Below are 23,913 nucleotides of genomic sequence, written 5' to 3' on the forward strand. Positions count from 1 at the left end.
GAGATAAGTTTGATCAAAAATTATTTTCACCAAGAATTGAACTTAGATAATACCCGAATGACTAGAGAAAGACTTTGGGAACAAAATATGTATGCTTAAGTAGGAGTAATAAAGTATATGCATTACAACTTTAGCAAGAGACAAGAGAATTTTGACTCAGAAGTAAAGTTGAGAGATAATGTTATATCTCAAATTTGAAAGTTTAAATTTTTATGAAGATTGATGGAGAAATTAATCAGGATGTCACAGATCTCACCACCCTCGCCCTTCACTTTTGTTACACATTTTGCCACAGCCTTCTTCACATGCCCAAACCCTCCTCATCGTTGCCAAGTCTTACTCCACTTCATCCACTCCCCCACCTTCAAAAACCCCTACAAATCGTGTAGAAGGTGTTCAATCATCAATGAAATGTGTTGAATACTAGCCTTAAAAGTGAAATGAATGTTGGGATAATTGATTTATATGGATAGTTACATACATGTAATTTTTAGGAACAAAATAATTAACGTGTGAATTGAAAAATTATGTAGAAAAATAATAAAATCTATGCCAATTAAGAGGAGCATATTAACAATCATATTAGTAAACATGTAATAACCAACTAATAACATCATACAAGGGGAAAAAAAATAAACTATTTGAAAGTTAGAAAATTAGTTGGAAGCTAAAAAACTAACTTATTAAAAAAATGACTGAAAATATAAAATAAAAAAAATTATAATTTATTTTAAAAAAATAATAAGAAAAATAAATAAATATATTAAAAATGAAAATAAAAAAATATAAAAAACTAGAAATTAACAATTTAAAAATGTTATTAGTAAAATTTTAAAAAAGGATAAAAGTTACTAAAAAAATTTATTTACTAAGCAGTGAAACAAATTTTCCAATTAATTAAAATGTCTTATTAAACTTAACCACAGACAATTATTGGTGACCATCTTTTTTTTCCTTTTTGGACTACCAAGTAAAAATTCTTGACGTTATAAGTATTTGCAAATCAATGTAAATTGATTGAACGGCATGGTTTGTTTCGTTTTATAAGAAATTAACTCCCTCAAATGGTAGCAATGTAGCATCATTTTTTGTCAGGAAAAGTATGACTTCCAAATCAATTGATGGGGGGAAAAACAGAATGCACACCCCTGAAAGCAGCTAAATTGCCATCGAATCGATTTGCCTCTATACGCACGACACAGCATGCTGCTAAAATTAGATGTTACTGCATGCCTTGACTTGCTCTTTCAAAAGAGAATTGTAGAAGAGCCATAAGTAAGCTCAAATCATAGCTTACTAACTTGAAAGATATTCAAAGGTAGTTATACAAACAAAAATGAAGTTCAACAGGGAATTTGGATACCCTTAACGTATCCATAAATTTGAAAGAATTACGACAGTATCATTGAATAGATATCTGAAAGGAAAAATTAAATATTAATTTAGAAAACTTGCAGGTGCTGTTTTACAAGTTAACAAAAGGAAATATAGAGAACATAATGTCAGCATATACATGATCGCTACCACCAGTTGTAATTTCTACCATGTCCGTCACTACTAGAGTTGCCAAACCTTGATGCTGAAAATCTATGATGATTTGACCTGGCTGATCCTTGAGACATTGAAGTTCCTGCATGATCATTCCATACCTTGGAAGATTTATAACTTGGAGTGTGACTTCCACCACCAAATGAATGAATTTTATTGTTTCTAGAAGATGGTGTCCCTAGAGACCTATAACCATTGCTCCTTGAGGACATGGGAGGAAAGAATTCTTCAGGATGCTCTGACATCCATCCACCTCTACTCTTGGATTTCTTGGGAGTTGTGTAGTCTTTTTGTTCCAAAGGATGCTCTGATGTCCAGCCACCTCTATTCTTGGATTTCTTTGGAGTGGTAAAGCCTCTTTCTTCAGTAGGATGCTCTGTTGTCCAGCCACCTCTACTTTTGGATTTCTTTGGAGTTGTAAAGCCTCTTTCTTCGGTAGGATACTCCGCCGTCCAACCACCTCTACTCTTTGATTTCTTGGGAGTTGAAAAGCCTCTTTCTTCGGTAGGTGAACGTTTCTTTCTGCGAGCCCCAACCATATCATTAGATGCAGATCTATTTCCCATGTAATCATTTTCTTTTTGGGATCTTTTATCTTTTGTGTGTGATGATTCCCAATTCCTCTTCCCTGACTGTGGAGGAAAACAGAGCAGCCAAAAAACCACTTAATCTAAGCCGCAAAACAAAAAAAGAGACCAACAATAGAAAGAAAAGGCAAACAACCATAATAATTTTACTAACAATGTTCAATAAATATTCTGAAATGCACCTTGATAGAACTTGTGCACTCCCGGGCAAAATGTCCTTCTTCACCACATTTGAAGCATGAACTGGGTGTGGCTCCACTTGTAATCTCATCCCGCAACCTTGAACATGCCTGCAGTAATTGATCCTCAAATTTATATATATATATGCTATAGAGCTTAAAACCAAGAGCCACGGCTGCTTATATAATATGGACACCATATAGAACCACGTGTAACTTCTCAAACAACCTTATATTACCTAGAGCTTTATCTTAAGTCCTTTTTGGTTACCTAGGATGAAAATTGCTATTGACAGAATGCAAGGATAACATTTGATTTGGAAGGGAATAAAGGAAGTTTAAAAATGTTGTCGTTGATGCATTTAGGTTTGGAACAGTGATTGGTTGGTTTCCTTCATGTAGCGACTTTTGGTGATCTTCATTGCATACATGTCAACAAGCAATTTCAATTTCAAAATAATGATTGAAATATCATTTGGTTCTTCGATCTTTTATTAGGCAGGCGCCAGATAAATAAGGGGCTCAAGACTCCATTCCCGCCAGCATCTTAGTATATGCCATTCCTTCCGTTCCTAGGAAATTTGACCTGAGGCCCAAGTGTTATTAATGGTGTAAGGCCAAAATTCTGCCAAATAAGCATGCCATTGTGCCATATGGCACCGCCATTGTGCCATATGGCACCGCCATGGTGGCCTCCCTTCACAAATTGTCTATGGCGGTTGACAAAAAATCTGCCACACCAGGGCTGCTATTCAACAAGACAGCATATTTATTTCCATTGAATAAAATTTTAATCTTACAAACATTTTAGCGTGTCTGGTATGGAAAAGACGACACTAACAAAAAAAGAAGAAACAAACAAACAAACAAATTCCCCTTATTAAGAGAGAATCACACAGGAAGAGTAGCCTAGATTATGCAAGAGAGCAATATAAGGCAAGACCAATAAACCACTAAACAAATAAAACTTACCAAACCAGTGTGACCCAGCTGACCACATTTGTAACAAGAAATTTCTCCTGGTGTTGCATCATCAGTATTGACACAGCATAAATGGCCAACTCTCTTGCAGACATAACATTGAATTTCCTAATTAAGCAGAAGAAAGAGGTAAACAGTTGGTGGCTTAGCAATTCACATCAAACATAATTCACTGTCCTTATGCAAATTCAACCAAAACCCTTTCCCAAATTTGCCAGAAAAAGAAAAGCAAGGCAAGGAAAAGAACAACCTTGAGATCATCTGGTGAATAATCATTCCTGCATGAAAACATATCATGCCCAGAATTTCCACACTTTAAGCAAATAGCAACACTTTTTGATCTACTTGTGTGCTTCTCCAGACAGTCTTTAGCACGGTGACCACCTTTCTTGCAGATAAAGCAATCTTGCGCCTGTAGGAGCACAAAGCAAATTTCAAAAAACAACTTTAAACCTTGATACACCAATAAAAAGATAAGAAATTGGCAATAAGACAACCTTAGTGCATTGTCTTGCATTGTGTCCCAAACCACCACAAACATAGCATGGTTTCTTCCGCTTCGCTGCTGAACAGTTCACAGCAGCATGACCATCCTCACCACAATTGAAACATGCTCCCCAACTACTATCCGGTGGATCAAAATACCTTGGACCCCGCTGATAGAACAGAAACACAGAGTGATGTGATATACCCAACTACCCCTTTCTCAAGGCACAGAAGTATTTTCAAAATGATATTTCATATCAAAGATTTCAACTCACAAGCAGCTTTCGCAGAACCATATTGTGGCCTATCAGAACCGGGCTTCCTTCCACAAACTCGTGATTCTCTGTAGCATTGCTTGTCTCCTCCATCTCTTGCTCCTCCGCTATAACAACCTAAGGAAATCAGAAAACACAAATAAAATTTTCCAAACAAACACTAGCATAAACATGATTGTCCAAGTGGGAGTTTGAATTTGGTTCAATTACATTAAAAGAGATTTCAAAAAACAGTCCATGATCACGATTTTGGCTGCTCCTGCTACGTCAAGGTTTTTGAGGTTTATCCGTGACAAAACTGCAACCACCACCACAATTTAAAACCTTGTTCTTTTTTTTAATTATCAGAAAATGTTAATTTGTTAGTTTTGTTAGAAATGTAAGTGGGAGGGATTCGAATCCACTACCTCTCCCCAACCACTGAACCAACCTTATATCTCCCATAATTTAAAACCTTGATTTTGGGTTAAATAGGTTTAGGATATAAAGAGGTTTTTGCAGGTAAATGTTGCAATACAATTTATAAATAAAATTTCATAATTTCAGTTCAATATTTTCCGCTGATTCAACTTTCAATTTAATCAGAATCTAGTTGAGACTAGAAGAATTCAAATCAACGTGAGAATAACAAGAAATAGTGTAAAAAAACGTTTTTTATTCAAAAAAGGAATAAGCCAAACAGGGGATAAGACTCACACTTTGATCCCCAGCCGCCTCCCTCTTCAACTTGGCCGTTTTCTTCTTTTCCGTCACTTCGGAATCAGCGATTGCGCTGGGCAAATCCGAAACGACGTCGTTTAGGGGCACTGCGAGTTCGGATTTCTGCGAAAACGGAGAAGAAACGTCGTCGTTTGGGGCGTGTTTGGCGGCGCGCATTCGCATGGCCTTTTCGACGATCTTGAGGCTGAGATCTTGGTTGGCTTCATCGTCGTCGCTGCTGAAAACGAGGGACGGCGTTGAAGCGCCGTTAAAATTTACTACGTCGTGTTCCTCATCTATTGCCTTCGCGTTCTGCTTCTCTTTGCGCCCCATTCTGTGCTGTGCTATTGCAGCTTCAGAGTTTAAAGGTTGCAAACCCTAATAATAACTCATGAGTGCCGATTTTGAGAAGCACAAGAGACAGGAGAGTTTGAAAAATAAAATAAAAACCATGTGCCACTCTTTTAAAAATTGTTTAATTACTTTTTTTGACAATTAAAATATTTAATTAAACAAACTATAAAACAATGCACATGAAAAAAAAACAAATAAATAATTATTTTTTTTCTAAAGATAATTTGCTGACAAATACATTTTTAAGGAATAAAATTATAAAATTTAATCTTTCAAAATATAAAAATATAATAAATATATTTGATTGTCGATCATTTTCATACCATGAATCTTGTTCATAGGGGTTAACTTTTTGACAAGTTTTTTTTTTTCAAGGTATTTGATATTGTTGTTTTTATCTCTTTTTTTTACATTTTTTCTTTTCTAATTGAATGCATGATATCTATTTTTATTTCTTCAAAAATTTGTATCTTCATATTTTTCTTTCTACTTCCTCTCTAGCTCTGATAATATGTTTTCGCCAAATTTTTTCATACTAAGTATATTGATCATTCTTCTCGCTAAAGGTATGGATTCTTCTCATATTGTTATTTTGCATCTTTATTTATATCACTCTTTTTTCTTGTATTTGAATGCATTCTACAATACCTTGTTGTGAATTTTTTAATAAACCTTATAAGATACTAAATGAGCATCAAAACACATTAGGTCAGATTATCAAGAGGTTTTAAGGAATATCTGGATCCATAGAGAGTTTGATCAACATGCAACGGAATCTAAGAGTGGTCACGAACAATTTGGTTTAATGACCTTCCTCAATCAAATCACATTCTTCCTCATGTGACCTTCGTTTTCTCTTCAGATGGGGAGAGGAGAAATTGTTTATTGATTTGGTGTATTGGGGACCATAACCATGTCTTATGTTTTAAACCTATTAGGGTTTCCATTATCTCCTAATGGGTCAAACTGGTTTCCGCTCATTAAGCCTATATCAATTTTTCTGACAGTCTAATGAGCTCACTTAAATATATTACTTTATATTAAACTCATTTAAATGTAAATAACTAATATAAATGTTATAATATAATATGCAGCCCATATTAATTAATTAGGAATTATAAAATTCCTAACAATCTCCCACGTGGGCTTCATATTAACCTTAGACATTTATATCACAAAATTCTTTAGGCGCGCAACCGCATGCTATTTACTTTTAGACTCCTTTTATACAATCTGGTCCATCTCATATAGCAACAGGAAATCATTGCAATTTTCATCACAATTTAGCTTGACTTAGCCACAATGATCACCATTGTTACTCATACTCAATGACATAGATCAAATATGGATAAGTGGCATGGAAATTACATACAATGTGATCTTAATCATGTCTATTTCCAACTAGTCCAAACTTTATTCTTTATAGAGATCAATCCAAAATGCAATACAAATATTGCACACAAAACAAACTCAAAATATAATGATAAACATCAACTTTATTTCTGCAGAAAATCCAAATAACAAAATGTTTGTAAACTATAAGTTATAGAACATGAGTAAGACTCCCACTAAACTAAGGTACTGTCAGGAATTATACCCATATGAGCAGTGTGCTCGTGAAAAAAACTTTAGCATCATACCTTTAGTAAGTGGATCAGCTAGCAAGGAATGAGTTCCTATATGTTCTATTCAAATCTATATTTTCTGGATTCTTTATTTAACAACCAAATACTTTATGTCAATAAACTTTTATTTGGTTGAATCCTTAATAAGACTGCTAAGATATTGTCTCAATAAACACCTGATGGCTACTTAATGTTGGCGACAACAGGCAAACCGATTACAATAATTTAGCAATCATAAATTCTAGTATGATGTCTGATAGCAAAATATTAACTCCACCAACATGATTAAATGTGGATCCTTATGTAGAGTGATTGCTATTAAGACATTATGAAAAATCAAAGTCAGAATATCCAATGATCTCTAAACTTCTAGACTTTCGATATGAAAACATGTAGTTCCTTGTTCTCTTCAATTAATGCATAATGCATTTTACTACTTTCTAGTGTTGCATACCAAGATTACTCATATATCACCTTAGGACTCCCACAAAAAATAATTTCAAACTCTAAATTTTATACATGCAGATTTGGGATTTACATATGAGTAATTTAAACCATAGTAATAACAACAACAACAATTAAAGAAGAGAACAATAAACATGTAATGCACAAATAATCTTTATGGTAAATTTCAAGATCCAAACAAGATACCTAACGCACCATTAATCCTCAATCTTTGGATTGAAAAAGACTAATTGCAAGTGGTACTCTCAACGCATTAATCAAACATTGGTGATAAGTCCCGTCAAACAAAGGTTATCTTCGGACACTCCATTGCTCACATGGAAATCTTATATAATGATTATTCTGGTCAACTAATGATTGTCTTTGAACATTTCATTATTCACATGGAAAATCACACTATTTATAATCACCACATGTTTACCATTGCAAGCATGTAATTATTCTGTCAAATTGTGTCTTCCTTTGGGCCGAGCACACTTCACATGAATAATTTCATGCAACATCCATGTAAATTCAATCAAATTAACTTACACAATAAAGGCTACTTTGGCAACATGTTGTTTCAATCAATTTAACCAAAAAATACAAGACAAATTAATATAACAAATGAGAGGTCTTAAAATTATACAAATTTTCTTAAAATTACACAATTTAACCAAAAGAATCCTTTGAAGATACTGGAGAAAAAGTTTCTTTATAGTCAATGTCTTCCTTTTGAGTAAAGTCTTTAGCAACTAGACGAGCCTTATATCTCTTGATATTACCCTTTGAATCCTTCTTGGTTTTAAATATTTATTTACAACCAATAGGTTTCACACCTTCAGGCAACTCAATTAGATCCCAAACTTCGTTGTCATTCATAGACTTCATCTCATCCTTCATGGTGTCAATCCAATTTTGAGAGTTAGAACTGTGCATAGCTTGAACGAAGTTGATTGGATCATTCTCTATTAAACCAACACCATCCTCATGTTCTTGGAGAAATATAATATAATCATTTGAGATTGCACTTCTCCTCTCTCTAATGGACCTCCTTAATGGCATTTCTTGAGGTTGCTCTAAAGGTATTTGAGGGAGAACCTTATTGTTGTCTTGTTCTGGAATAATGTCAATAGTTTGAACATTGCCTTCTATTACTGGAGTTGTGTCTTGAACAATATTAGGTACGAGGACTTGATCACTATAAATAACAGGTTCTTCCTCAAAGACAACATTCCTTATGTTCTCTTCCTTCCCAAACTCAACTTCCTCAAGAAATCTCACATTTCCCGTCTCGAAAAAGGATTTTAAGGTGGGATTGTAAAATTTATAGCCCCGAGAGCATTCAACATTGCCAACAAAATAACAGCTAATTGTTCTTGAGTCCAGCTTTCTTTCATATGGCATATAAGGTCGTGCCTCAACTGGACAATCCCAAATGTGCAAATGTTTAATGCTGGGCCTTTTACCAGTCCAAAGTTCATAATGGGTTTTATTAATTGCTTTACTTGGCCCACTATTAAGGATGTAAACTGCGGTCTTTAAGGCTTCTCCCCAAAGTGACTCTGGCAAAGAGGAATGACTAATCATACTTCTCACTATATCCTTAAGAGTTCAATTTCTTCGTTCTGCTACACCATTCATGTTGTGTTTGCCCGACATAGTGTATTACGGAACAGTTCCACACTCTTTGAGGAAAAGTGCAAAAGGTCTTGGACGTTGTTCTCCTGATCCATCATATCTGCCATAGTACTCACCACTACAGTCAGATTTGACAGCCTTAATTTTCTTTCCAAGTTGAAGTTCAACCTCAGCCTTGAAAGTCTTAAAAACGTCTAGGGATTGGGATTTCTCATGTATCAAATATAGGTCATCGTATCTAGAGTAGTTATCTATGAACGTAATGAAATATTGTTGTTCATTCCAAGAAGTTGTAGGAAAAGGATCACAAATGTCTGTATGCACTAGTTCTAAGACGTCTTTAGCTCTTTCGGCACCTAATTTCCTTATGTTTGTACATTTTTCCTTTATGCATTCAATACAGGCCTCAAAGTCTGATAAATCCAAAGGGTCAAGAATTTCATCCAACACAAGTCTCTGAATTCTTTGTTTAGAGATATGGCCTAAACGCTTATGCCATAAGGTGACTGAATTCTCATTCAATTTTCATTTTGTACCATGTGAACTTATTTGTAGTATTTCATTATAGGAACTAACAACATCAAGCATGTAAAGATGATCAATTAAAGAACCAGAACCAACCATATTTGAATTTTGGTAGAGACTAACTTTATTATTTCCAAATGAACAAGAAAATCCAAATTTGTCCAAACTAGAAATAGAAATCAAATTCCGCCTAAAAGATGGTACAACAAAAGTTTCAAATAAATCCAAATAAAATCCAATTTTTAACTGTAATCTAAAAGTTCCAGTAGCTTCCATTGCAACCTTCTTGCCATCACCCACAAAGATGAATCTTTCATCATCACTTGGTAGTCGGCTCCACAGGCAACCCTGCATAGTCATACTTATGTGAGTAGTAGCACCAGAATCTACCCACCAAGTATCTTTAGGTACAAAAGCCAAATTAACTTCTGAACAAACTAGAGTAAGAAATTTATCTTTCTTCACATGCCATGCGGCATACTTGGGACACTCTTTCTTCATGTGTCCCGACTTCTTGCAGAAGTAACAAACAAATTCCTCATCCTTATTTTGTTTCTTTTGCTGAGAAGTCTCTTCCGCAGCACCCTTAGTCTTCTTCCTTTTCTTATTCTGAGAGGTCGAAGTTAAGTGAACACTTTCAGTCCTATCTCTTTGCAGCCTCTCCTTCTCTTGCACACAGTGAGATATAAGCTCATTGAGGGACCATTTGTCCTTCTGAGTAATATAGCTCACTTTGAATTGCCCAAACTGTGCAGGAAGCGAGATAAAAACCAAGTGCACGAGCAGGTCTTCACCAAGCTCTAACTTAAGTGACTTGAGTTTTGATGCGAGATTGGACATCTCCATAATATATTCCATTATGTTTCTTTTGCCTTTATATTTCATGGAGATGAGTTTAGCCAAAAGGTTACTTGTCTCCGCCTTTTCATTTTTGGCAAAGTATTGCTCAATTTCTCCGAGAAATTTCTTTGCACTTTGACCCTCAGAAATAAAGTCCTGAAATGCCTCTGGAATAGAATGCTTCATGATCATAAGACACATTCGATTGAACCGATCCCACTTCTCAATTTTTACCTCATTAGAGGTTTTTGGAGTGGAAAAGGGTTGTTCCGTCCTTAATGCCAAGTCCAAATCCATACAATCAAGAACAATTTCTACAACTTCCTTCTAGACTTTAAAATTTGTCTCATTCAACATTGAGATAAAATTCACTTGGGCAGCATTTGCAGCACTGGTAATATTAACTAAAGAGAGAACAAAAATTAATAACATGTTCACAAATAATCAAGCAAGTCATATAAAGTATATATATAACAAGACATGCAAATTGTGACACCCTCTACCCCTCACATATATATTAATAAAGGAGTAAAAATTCAAATATTAATTAAAAGTATTTTTAAAACATTTTAAAATACAAGCCTTTCAAATGGGTAAAAGGCTCACATTCACTTTCTTCTATATCATATTCAAACTTGTCCAAATAAATAATAAAGTCATCTCGGCTCAAAGAAGGTCATCTAAGTTTCATACAATTAATATAGAACCTATATCCTAATGTCACATCCTATCAGAGCATGGTGTTCCCGTGTCCTCTAGCATGAGGTTCTTCATAGTCATCCACCTATTCATCTGCTCCCCCGAACACAAAGTTCAAGATCATCACAGGATCCAAACATAAACAGCAAACCGGGAGTGAGTTATGACATTTCTAACTATTAGAGAGAAACAACACAACATATAGTAGCCAAATACAATTTACTTAGCATATCTCACACTATTTCATCACCTTGTCATTCATCAATCACACTTTTCAATCATCAATCACAATACACAGGAACCACACACTCCGATCAAGACATAATAACACATCAATTTCATAATAAACAATTAGCAAGCGTATGCAACAGTTATGCTAAGACTCAAGTCTATATGCAATATGGTACCATGTCAGTGAAAAACCTCGTCGGGCGCCTAGGAGTACATGACAAGACAAACCACACACTAGCAAGTCAAGTCACTCTCACTAGGTAATATCATAGGGAGACCAGTCAGGGTCATAGTGTTTTGCGAGAGTGCTCCAACCATATGGGATCAACATAGACTTAAAGGAACACTCAAACCGTGTGACCCCCAAGGCCTACACTCCGAAGAGTCCGTCAGGGCCTCTCCCTCCTGATTCAGGTCCAACCCAGAAAACATTTTAGCACACAGACTCTATCTATGAACTATACAAAACACATGACTCCTCAATTGTTCTCAAAATAATTTTAACTCGTCGCCCTTTAAGGGTCTTATCATTAACTCGTCGCCCAAAAAGGGACTTAGCATCAACTCGTCGTCCTAAAAGGGACTTAACATCAACTCGTCGCCCTTGAAGGGACTTATGATCGTGTGATTGTACAATTCATAATTCACAACTCAATGCATATATATATCTCAATCATATATATACTCAATTTATCACATACACTTAATCCCAATCACAATGGTATAATCTCAATTTAACATGTTATCACACCTCATGAATCATATACACTTTACTTATGAACTATGCAATACACACATCTACTCAATTGTTTTCAAAATCATTTTAACTCGTCGGGTTCCCACAGTGGATCCCATCACAATACTCGTCGCCCTTAAAGGGTCTTACAATTGTGTGATTGCACAGTTCATAGTTCACAACTCAATACACACATCTCATCTCAATACACATGTATTTCATCATCCGTCACATGTTCAATTTATCACATACTCACAGTTTGAATCATCATTTCATAACCTCAACATAACAATTTATACAAAAGATTTTATCACAACATGGGATGTAAAACCTCTGAAATAGTTTCTCACAATTGTATCAAAATCAATTAATCAAAATCATGGGTTAACACAAAGACATCAAGAGCACTCAAGTTTATCAATCAATTCTCATCAGGACGTCAATTGGTACATAGAACACAATAATATTGTATTCATAATCATAAAGAAAAATTATAATTCAATAAACATCCCAAAATAAACCCAAATTTAGTTCTCTAAGGATCCCTACACATGTTCATTCTAACCCCCAATTGCGATAAACTCATCCCTTACCTCTAAGCGGATTCACGTGTCTTCCCATAGCGATAGCGTCATCTCCAGCGGTTTCCTAAAATTTCTCCAGTTTTTCCTCCGACTGCTCCGGTAGAGTACCAAACGTCAGAGAAACGGAGAAGGGATTAAAGCCTCCATTTGGACTATCTTCATGCAATTCCTTTTTCTCCCTCCAAGAACATTATCTCGCAAATCCCAACGGTCAAAGCGTGTGCAATTGAATTTCGAACAACATATCCAAAATTCACAACAATCCAACGATTAACGAAACCGGGATAGTAGTTTTACCAAGACAGCTCTAGGTTTCTGCGGGAAAGGAAAGGCTACAATGCGAGGGGTATTTCTCTTAGCTCAGACATGATATCATAATTCCCAACGGTGAAAATGCTCGGAATCGGATTTTGAACATGGTACTAAAATTTCACGACGATCCAACGGTGAACGAGTCCGAGATCGTTGTTTTTCTAAGATAGGTTTGGTGGGTTGCGAGAAAAAGAAAGAGTTTTGAGAGGAGAAGGAAAAAAACGAAAATGAGGGAAAAAAAAATGACCTAACGTTATTTATAGCTAAGTTTACTCTATTTATTTATTTATTTATTATTATATAAAAGCAAACTTTATTTTATTCTCTATCAAACAAATAAATAAAATACCCTTTTTATTTTCTCTCAAATCATTATTTTAATTAACAATTATATCTCCTTATTTATTTATTTACAAAATCTCATCATTTTTTTTAAAACTCTATTTATTTATAAATAACAATCCTTTTTAATCTAGTTTATGAAAATTGGGATGTTACACAAATGTTTCCCATAACAGATCCATCACAGATACCCAACACAATATTAATTCTAGTCTTTGGACAGAAAAATTAATTTGTAATTGGTACTCTCAACGCAATGATCAAATATTGACAATTAGTTTTGTCAAATAATAGCCTTTCTTGGTACCGACTATTATCAACAAAAACAACTTTATAATTGTCACATATTTATCATCACAGGTATGTTATTATTTGGCCAAATTGTGTCTTCCTTTGGGCTGATCACAATTTGCATAAATAATTTCATACTAACATCCATGCAATTTAATTAAATTAATTTACGCAATAGATCGAGGTTACTTTGGCAACATAATGGTTCAATCAATTTAATTAAAATTACAGGACACACAAATAAATGAAAAGGATTCGTAATGGTTAAATTTGCACCCAATTATGATAACAGTAAATGTTTGAAAACAACATCATGGTAAACTAATTATGCATCCGAAACAAACATACCACAGTACTATCACAAATTTATACTAATCACATGAATAACATACATTATTTGCCTATCATCGATTCATTAAGAAAAAACAATTGGCAAATAAATAATAAATTATTCATATAAGAATTGCCTTATTACTGATTCATATAAACAAAAAATATATATTTATGAAATTGTGCCACGTATTAAATGCCAACACCATATACATAGAACCTTTATCCCAAATAGAATAATATGTCTACAAATGTGACACAAACAAAAAAAATTGTACAACCCCGTAAATTAAATGCAGAGGCCTTTTATTAATTCTAAAGAGGAGAAAAACTTTATGGTCATAACACATAAATTTAGGGGTTTTACAATTTTATTGATCAAAATATTTTCTCCCCAAAATAAAATTAGGGTTCATATAACTAAAAGGATCCAGATATAATACATATCAAACAAAGCTTTAAATTCCAATAATCTAACAGTAATGGTGACTCTGATACCACTTGGTGGGAATTTTTCAATAAACCTTATAAAATATCAAATGAGCACCAAAACACATTATGTCAGATTATCAGGAGGTTTTAAGGAATACCTGGATCCGTAGAGAGCTTGATCAACACGCAGCGGAATCTAAGAGTGGTCACAGACAATTTGGTTTAATGACCTTCCTCAACCAAATCACATTCTTCCTTATGAGACCTTCGTTTTCTCTTCAGATGGGGAGAGGAGGAATTGTTTATTGATTTGGTGTATTGGGGACCATAACCATATCTTATGTTTTAAACCTATTAGGTTTCCATTATCCCTTAATGGACCAAACTGATTTCCGCTCATTAAGTCCATATCAATTTTTCTGGCAGTCTAATGAACTCAATTAAATAAATCACTTTATATTAAACTCATTTAAATGTAAATAACTAATATAAATATTATAATATAATATGGAACTCATATTAATTAATTAGGAATTATAAAATTTCTAACATACTCATGTTGCAATTGATCCCTTTTCTCTGATATCGTTGTTTTATTAATCCTTTCTAGGACATAACAATCCTTATAAGTTTCATTGTTTGGAATTTATTTATGGACTTTGGTTTTGATGTTTCATTTTCTCATTTTTTTTTTCTTTTTCAAAAGTTCAGGTTGAAGATAAAATTGAAACAAGTTTCTTTCCTATTTATGTGTGCGAAAGGCCTAGTGAGGAAAGAGTACACATTTTCATTGCTACGAGTGAGCAGTATAAACGAGTTAATGTGTTCGTTAGTAACAATGCTATATTAGTGACAATGAAAAATTAAATATGTTGTTTGTTTTTATTGCTGAAAATATTATATATTTTGTTTACTTATTTAATAAAGTTGTAATTGTTTGTTTTTACTTGTTGCAGATTTTGAATAAATATTTTGTAATTCTTCACTCTTAAGCTTAAAGATGCAAATATAACTAATTGTTTTGAATTTCTAATTTGTGTTACATATTTTTGGGTCAAATAATCATTTTTTTTCAACTTTTAAAATAGACCAATTATCAATGGACCATTTTTTTCTTCTCAATTTTAGCATTACAATACAATTTGATTGATACAAATTATGCAGTGATATAACATAATTTACTCCTCTATTTGTCATTCTTATTTGACATTTTCTTTATTTATTTTTGTGATCCTCTTGACATAATCAGGGTGAACAAAGTTAAAATGAAGATTAAAGAGAGATAATCAGATGACTCAAGATTAAAGAGAGATAATCAAATGACTCAGCCAATGACTACTTCCTGAAAAGAAAGAGACACTGAAATGAAATTACTTTTTAATTTATTGAAATTTTCTTAAAGTTAGTAAACTGACAATTTGTGTAATTTCTTTTCATCTAATTGGAAACTACTCTTTTTTGCATAAAAAATTTGATTGCATAAAGTATTGGTTTTTCACCCTCTTAAGGATCAACAACATAAATACTAAATCACAGTTATTTAAATACCAATTTTTTCCAAAAAAAAAAGAAAAACTACAAAATTGTTTTATTTTTATTTCTTTTACAAGTAATTTTCTCTAACGTTGGCCTTTTTGTTCCTTCCTCACAAATAATTTCTCTCTCAAACTTGAACATTATTGAATTTGCGATGAGCCCTCACTTAAAGCTAGTTTGAAAGTAACACCATTGAAGGGAATTGTTAGTTCAAAACCACATCCTCTATTTTGAGTTTTGTTTGTTTTTATTTCTTTCATGTCCTTTTACTTTGCATAACCTTTTTCACTATTTCATCACTTTTAATGACATTTTACCATTTGAAACATTAAATTTTTTTTTCTCTTGTAAAATAGTTTATGATAAAACACACATTTATATGTTTTAACTTCAATATTGTATTTTGGAATTTAGATGATTTTACAAATTTGATTTAATAAACTTAATACTTTTTATCAAACTAAATTTAGTAAACTAATTACTATTTAAATTTTATCTACTAAATTTAAAAATAAATTTTAATTGTGATAATTTATTTAAATTGTTTTTACATTATTTAAAAATATTTTTTAATATATGTGTCAAATATTTGATTGATTAGCATTTAATCGATTTGTCAATTATGTGTGCCAAATATATTATAGATTCATATAAATTTTATTCAAAAAAACAAATTTTAAGCTGATAAGACATTAACATAAACTATTTTTTTTTATCAAAAACAATCAAAATGACTAAAATTGCTATTGATTAGTAATGGGAAGAAAGCTAAGCTTATCGAAATTGTTTAAGAGGATTTTGAGTAAGTTTTATAATTTATTATATGCAAAATTTAAGTTTCTTTCCTTCAGTTTTCTATAAAATGTATCGTTAATAAATTTTGTAAAAAATTATATTTCGGACCAATTAAATTAAATGTACTCTATGGGAGAGTTTTGCTGATAAAATGATTAAGTATCTTATCATAACTGATACAAGTTTTTCAATTATTATAATCTTGCAATTGTATAAGACAAATTCCTTTAGAGTATGTTTGGATGGAGAAATTTAATAGGGTAATTCAATTTTTTAAAGGATTTTAATTACTTTTCAATTAAATAAGATGTTTGGATAAAAATTTAAAAAGAAATTGAAATTTAAGTATTTTCATCAGGGATTTTAGTTAACTAAAATATTAGCATTTCAAATTATTTCATTTTATGAAAGAATTTGAAATTCTTTTGTGTTGCAGAATATTCATTCTCTCACTATTCTCTCTCTTGCAACAGTGCAACAGCTTCTCCCAATACATGTTGTTTTTGCTTTCCCGTTGTTGCGGATCCGAATGTCTTCCATTTCCAACTCAATCAATTTGTCGATACGACTTGTCATTTAGCACATTCATGTTCGATTTGTCTGTTGCAGTGATTTGATTTTGATTTTGATTATATGCGAGAGTGTTGCGGAATTTTCGAGAAGTTTGAATGTTCGTTCATGCATCTGAAAGCACGCCACCACGTTAGGGTCTGTTCATGGAGGGAACGCCGATGGCACCAGCGACGCGAACGGGCTCGCGTACGCCGGAGCCGGGTAGCCGCTGCTGCTTCCGCCGCCGTGGGAGTGGGACTCGTTCTTCGGGGGTTTGTTGTAGGGGGCAGACGGTTGGGCGAAGGGGAGGCGGAGTAAGGCTGAGCGGGCGGCGGCGCGCCGTAGCTGTAGCTGGGAGGCTGGTGGAGATAGCCGGACATGATGAAATTTGAAAGGGGGTTTTGAGTTCTGAAAGGTTACAGATTTGATTGCTGCTAATTGCTGAAGACGCCTAAGAGAGAGAGAGAGACGGGGAAGGTAACTGCTTAATTTATACTCCAATTTTCTGAAATTATTGTTATTATTGTGTTCCCATTTTTATCCAAACACATAATTTAAAAAATGAAGAAATTTAAATTGTAGTATTTGAAATTCTCAGAATTTAAAATTCTTTAGAATTTTAAATTTCCTCATCCAAACACACTCTTAAGGATATGTTTTAATCCTATACAATTTTTTATATCTTATTAATTATTTACAGTAACCAGCACAAAATAATTAATTTTTTATATCTCATTTTTCAAGTCTCTCTTTCATTTTTTTATTTAAAAATATTCATTTTCTTTAATTATTTTCAAACGAATCTATAACAAACTAGTATTATATAAAACCCTCCTCATATTCTCGAATTAAATGCAATTAAATCAATTCTAATTAATTAATTAAATCAATTATAAAAAATATTTGTATGTGCATATAATAGCAATATATTTAGTCTATCTATATCTATTTATATTTATATATTATATAAAACACATATGTTGATTGTGCCTGTTAGAACACACTATGGTAAATGGGTGTTCTACTTTTTTCTTTTCTTTTCAAAGTTTAAATTTCAATAAAAGGGAAGAGAATATGTTCAATTCATGCCAATTATATATATATATATATATATATATCATTTATTTAATTAAAAACAATAACAATATTAAAATTTATATTTATGATAATTATGTATAAAGAAGCAAAACAGTGAGAGGGTGTATTTAATTAAGATTTTAAATTCATATTTTTTTTACTCTTTAATGAGAGATATTCTTTATTTTTTTGAATTTGGGACATCTTGCTTGATTATGTACTTATACATATAAATGAACGCGAATATATATGAACATAAGAAATATATAGTTTTAATAAACGTGAGAAATTGACTCATGTATAAGTGAATAAATATATAAATGAGGTTTGAAATAATCATTGGACATGCATTTTGTTTCGTGAGGTGACATTGTATTATATAATTTTTATACAATTAATATGATTGATGATTAAAGGAAATGATCCTATGGTGTTTGTAAATATGCTAAGGAAAATTGATTTATTATATAATATGTTTAGGGTTCTTTGTATAAAAGGTGGACAAAATTCATGAATTTTTTATCAATAACTTTCAATGTTTTTTTTTTAAATTTATGAAGTTCTTTAAAATATTAATTAAATATCTATAATGTCATTTCAAATCTTCTAAATTCATATTTTGTCAATCCATTAAAATTTGAAATATAAAATCCTAATATAAAAATATTAAAATTGTCAACATAATTTTTATACAATCCAAAAAAATCTCCTTCCAAATTTATCCAGACACTAAGCCACTATTATACAAAAACAATTACTAATTATGCATGTTTACACACGTGCCAAACAATGGTAAAATGGGATCTCATATAATTAATTTCTCTTTCCCGTTAAACCAAACAAAATAAAATCCAATAAAATAAAAAACAAAATAATCAGTAATCAAAATGAAATCCCATTTAATTTCTCCTATTAAAATTAGTCATGCCTAAATTAGTATGAAGGGCAAAATTAAAAACCATTGAAAACTCGTTTAATATTTTTTTTTATTTATAAAAAATCCTTTCATACCAACCTTTTTAGTAGAAACTCTCATATGATTTAAAAAGAAAATCATTTTATACTAACTCATAATAATATATCTTCACATTTAATATTTAAAAAAAATAGTATTAAGGGAAAAATGATTTACTTAAAATAAGGTTAGTATGATTTATTTGCTTAAATCTACACTGATATATTAATTGATTTAAGCCGTTGATATATTATAAGAGTAATTAAGATAATTAATATATTAAAGTAGGAAATTAAAATAATTAATGTTCAAGTATCAAATTAAGGTAATTTATTACACAATTTGAATATTTAATTGTTCCTTTTTTAAAACATTGAATATATATCTCATACATATTTTATTGAGTGAACATTGAAATTATGAACATCAAACCTTGTAAGAGTTTCTTTTACTTTTTTATAAACATCACTATTATGAGTTTTTATCTTGTGAGAACTTCTTTTTCTTTTTCTTCTTTTACTTTTTTTTAAACATCACTATATTTCTTTTGTCGTTATTGAATTCATCTTTTTTAATCTAAAATATGTATTGTTTTCTTACACATGTTTTTTTAGGGTAAGTTTCTAAAATATGTATTGTTTTTTCTTACACATGTTTTTTTTTTCTTCTTCTTTGTGTATTTAATTTATAAACTTTCTTATGTATTTAATTTATAAACTTTATTATGTATTCTTATTCTATTCTATGTACTTGCTTTTTTTTACATGGAAGAGAGAAAAATTTCTTCCATTTTATTGGATGTATTGCAAGATCTAACGAATTTTTTTGTTAGCATCTAAAAGCTAATAATGTGTTCTCATCCTATCTTTTGGTAATACTCACATCTTATTCCTATTCAAGTAATACCTGCTTCTTAATTTTATTATTTTTCATTTTAAAGATTGTTGGTACATTGCATTTGACTTAGCATTTCCTTTTTTTGGTGGTTTAGAATTTCTTTTATTCTATATTGATGATTTAATATTCTTTAACTTTTATTTCTATTATTTTATGTAGCACCGTTTTTTTTTATTATCCAATGAATTACTCTTATCATTTTTTGTTCAATATACAGGGAAAGAAACAAAAGGCTACAACACTACCAACCTCCTTGAAATACAAGATATGCAATAGCTATCATTACAAGATATGCGCGCAAAGCAGGAGGAATGTGATCAATACAAGATATGCAATAACTATCATTATGACCCAAGTAATTATATGTATAATAAAGTAAATAATATAGATTAAATAAATAGAATAATTTAATATATTAATATTAATTCAATAATTAAAATTTATCTTTTAAAGATAAATTTATCGAAATACTTTATTTTCCTCTAAAAATAATTTTATTTTATTGTTTTCACAATTATTAATAAAAGGATGCTTTATTAAAAAAAATTATTTGTTTATCATTAAAGATTAAATACTATAACAAGACAATATGCAAATGATAACAATTTTTTGTTAGTTGAAGTTTTATAAATGAAATCAAATATAAATCATTTCTATAAAAATTAAAGAATCAGCAAAAAAAATTTAATTGGGATTTTGTTTTACTAATGTGTATATATTCACACATTTATAAAATCAATCATTTACAAAAAAAAAAGCATGTTTTTATACAAAACATTAAATAGTGCAAGAAATTAAAATTTTACTATCATGGTTACAAGAAAAAGTGGAAAAGTTATAATTACAAAATATTATAAGAAAACATGTAGTATCATAAATACGTAAATGAATTTCTATAATAATATTGTAAAAATAAAATTTTGATATTTGAAGAAAGTTAGAACTTTTTGCTAAGGTGAATACGTGAAAAATCATTCTTGTATATTTTGCCTGAAAGATAAGAGATTCTAATTTAACTGGAAAAAAGGTTAATCAAGCATACTATCATGTAAAAAAACTTTAAATAATTTTTTTTTGTATTATTCTACTATTTTCAATTAAATTAGGGCAATGAATTAATATACTATTATTTTTTAATTAAATAAATATCATGCTAATGTCCATAAAAAACTTTTGAATTATATTAAATTATTAATTATTTATTAGATTGTGTAAATTCTAATATGGATGATGAACGTAATTGTACAATTAATTTATATATATTAATATGTACCATCATATAATTCTCTTTCTAACCCTCTCTGGTTTTCCAGTTTCCAACCTGTGGTATTTGAGCCCTGAATTAAAACTGCACCGTTTATCTTCACAATGGACTGAATGATCCCTTTTTTCTCGTGATTGAACATACTTTATACTACTTTTTTTAGCTCCTCTATTTAATGAAGTGTAAAATAAGAATCGACGGTTTGGAAAATCAAAACTTAAAATTGCTAGTGTAAATAAAATATTTGAAATAAAAATGACTTATGTATTTTATAATTAATAATTAATTTTGAAAGATTTATAAAAGAATATTTTTTAAGAAAATAAGCATAAAAAGGTTGAAATGATACTTGAATGTATATTAAAAAAATAGTATTTATATTAATATTAAGTTTTAAATTTTAAGAATAACTTGGATTGGTTTATTTTGGTGCGCCAAACCTGTTAGAAGAAATGTAGCAGCATATCCAAATCCAAATAATAAATTAGTTTGGGTTAAACAACCATTTTAAATGTTTTTTTTTTAATTTGGTTTAGATTTTTTATTTGGTTCTTTGGATTTTTTACACAGTCCTAGTACTCACATGATCACTTAAAAAAGTGATGTGCATTTCTCTTTTATATAATCCAATAGTCAATATTCACTATTTCATTATTCTCATTTCTCACATCAACTAAATGTTCTCACTTGAGTAACTTCCTACACACACAGAAAGCCATTATACACTTGATAGATAAAACTTTGGTGCTACTAAGAGCAAGTTTTTGCCTCTTTTTGGGTTATGAAAAATCAGACAATGATGTATAAAAAATAAACTGGAAGAGACATGAGCCAATACCCACATGTATGGAACCAGTCATATCATTTTTCAAATAGATAATGCCACGGTAAGATATAATCATCAATACACACATTTCAATTGAAATGTAACTCGTGTCAAATTCATTAGGCTATTATCTGATCACAAGCACAAGGCCAGGCTTATAGACTGCTGAGTTTATACTATTTTATTTTTTATTAGAAATTAATTAAATAATTAAAAGTGAAAATGGATAGAACTTGAGTGTCCAAAGAAATATCAGTATCACTGCAAATCAAATATAAAAGTTTGTGATGAGATAAAAAAAAGAAAGATTTTTGTCCCTCTTCGATTCACGGTAAAAAAAAAAATCGTTTGTGATGATATGTGTACCTTTTAATTATTTTCTCATTAAATATGTATATGTATCAAATACATATTACTGTTCATTGCGTGCTTTTATGATTTTTGTTGAGTTTAATTATGAACCTATTTAGTAATTCCTCACTTATTCTCTCCTTTTTCTTCATGGCAGGCAAGAAATAATGCCCGGATATTGATCTCTGGCTCATTCAGCAACCGGTATGAAAGGATCACACAGTGTGCAAAAGGTTGGGAGTCCAACCAAGTGAGTAAAGGCAAGAAATAATGCTCGGATATTGTCCCTCTGGCTCATTTAATACTCAAAATTACGAAAATTTCATTTAAATTCTTAGGGAAGTGAAAAATAAGAATTAAAATAATTTATTTTTACTAATTTTAAGAAATAAAAGTATTTTTTGTGAGAAAAAAACATATTTTCATTACTAAATTATTTAACTTAATATTTCTGAGTTTTATTAAGACACATGTTAATGCTTTAGGAAATTTTATCCTGCTAAATATTGGGGATTTTTTTATTTTGTGATATTTTTACTTTTTATTTGTATATTTCATTTATTTTTCTTTTGGGTTTATTTTGTTAAACTTATTTGGGTTGGTCTAATTAGTTAGTAAGCTTCGGTTGGTTAGCTGTTGATTTTTGGTTGGGATTAATTAGATTAAGTGGGTTCTCAATAAATTGGGCTGCTTCTTAACTCTTTTGGTCCAGATAAATTAAATCTAGGCAATTGCTATATCCACTCCGTATCAAATGCCTAAATCTGTCCATGTCTGTAATCTCATGTTTCCTCTATTGTAAGTTGACCTTTATTTCTAAAGGTTGTGCTTTAATTATTAGTGATTGTGCATGTCAAGTAAATATTGTCATGGGCACATAGTGTATTAAATTTGATACATAAATCACTTATAAAATTATCTAGCTAAATGACTGAGTTTACCTGATTTCTTTATTTTTTCCTCTAGATTATTTTTTTTTCTCTTCAAATTTCTTCTCTGAACTCTATAAATTCCCTCTACCTATTTTGTTTAGTTGTAGTGTTGTCCATTGCTGATAATCATCTTTGAAAGTCAACTCTGACACTTCATTCAAAAATAGTTATTAGCTAATAACCGTCTTTAAATGTCTATTCTGACACACCATTCAAAGACGGTTATTAGCAAATAACCGTCTTTGAAAGTCACATCTGACACAACATTTAAAGACGGTTATTAGCTAATAACCGTCTTTGAATCTAAATACTGACATAGCATACAAAGACGGTTATTAGCTAATAACCGTCTTTGAATCTAAATACTGACAAAGCATACAAAGACGATTATTAGCTAATTGAAAATAAACTCCAACACAACATTCAAAGACGGTTATTAGCTAATAACCGTCTTTAAATTTAAACGCTGACACAGTATACAAAGACGGTTATTAGTTAATAACTGTCTTTGAATATAAACTCTAACATAACATTCAAAGATGGTTATTAGCTAATAACCGTCTTTGAAAGGTTCATACATTCAAAGA

The 23,913-nt window shown here is 31.0% G+C and overlaps 1 protein-coding gene across 2 annotated transcripts; it reads right to left on the bottom strand.

Annotated features, from left to right (window-relative positions):
- Nucleotides 1–1,418: 1,418 nt before the first annotated feature.
- LOC100794448 (zinc finger CCHC domain-containing protein 7) lies at nt 1,419–5,193 on the bottom strand. 2 transcript variants are annotated; one of them, XM_026127471.2, is made up of 8 exons: nt 4,753–5,174; nt 4,123–4,173; nt 4,057–4,080; nt 3,793–3,951; nt 3,546–3,707; nt 3,287–3,403; nt 2,318–2,425; nt 1,419–2,180 (listed from the first exon to the last, which is right to left on the bottom strand). In XM_026127471.2, exons 1-8 carry the CDS (start codon nt 5,086–5,088, stop codon nt 1,521–1,523), a joined length of 1,617 nt encoding a protein of 538 aa, XP_025983256.1. In that variant the 5' UTR covers nt 5,089–5,174; the 3' UTR covers nt 1,419–1,520. The 2 variants fall into 2 exon arrangements, with proteins under 2 accessions (XP_025983256.1, XP_006605629.1); XM_006605566.4 differs by having other exon boundaries at nt 4,057–4,173; nt 4,753–5,193.
- Nucleotides 5,194–23,913: the final 18,720 nt, after the last annotated feature.

The sequence above is a fragment of the Glycine max genome, chromosome 20 (assembly GCF_000004515.6).
Source record: "Glycine max cultivar Williams 82 chromosome 20, Glycine_max_v4.0, whole genome shotgun sequence".
Lineage (NCBI taxonomy): Eukaryota > Viridiplantae > Streptophyta > Magnoliopsida > Fabales > Fabaceae > Glycine > Glycine max.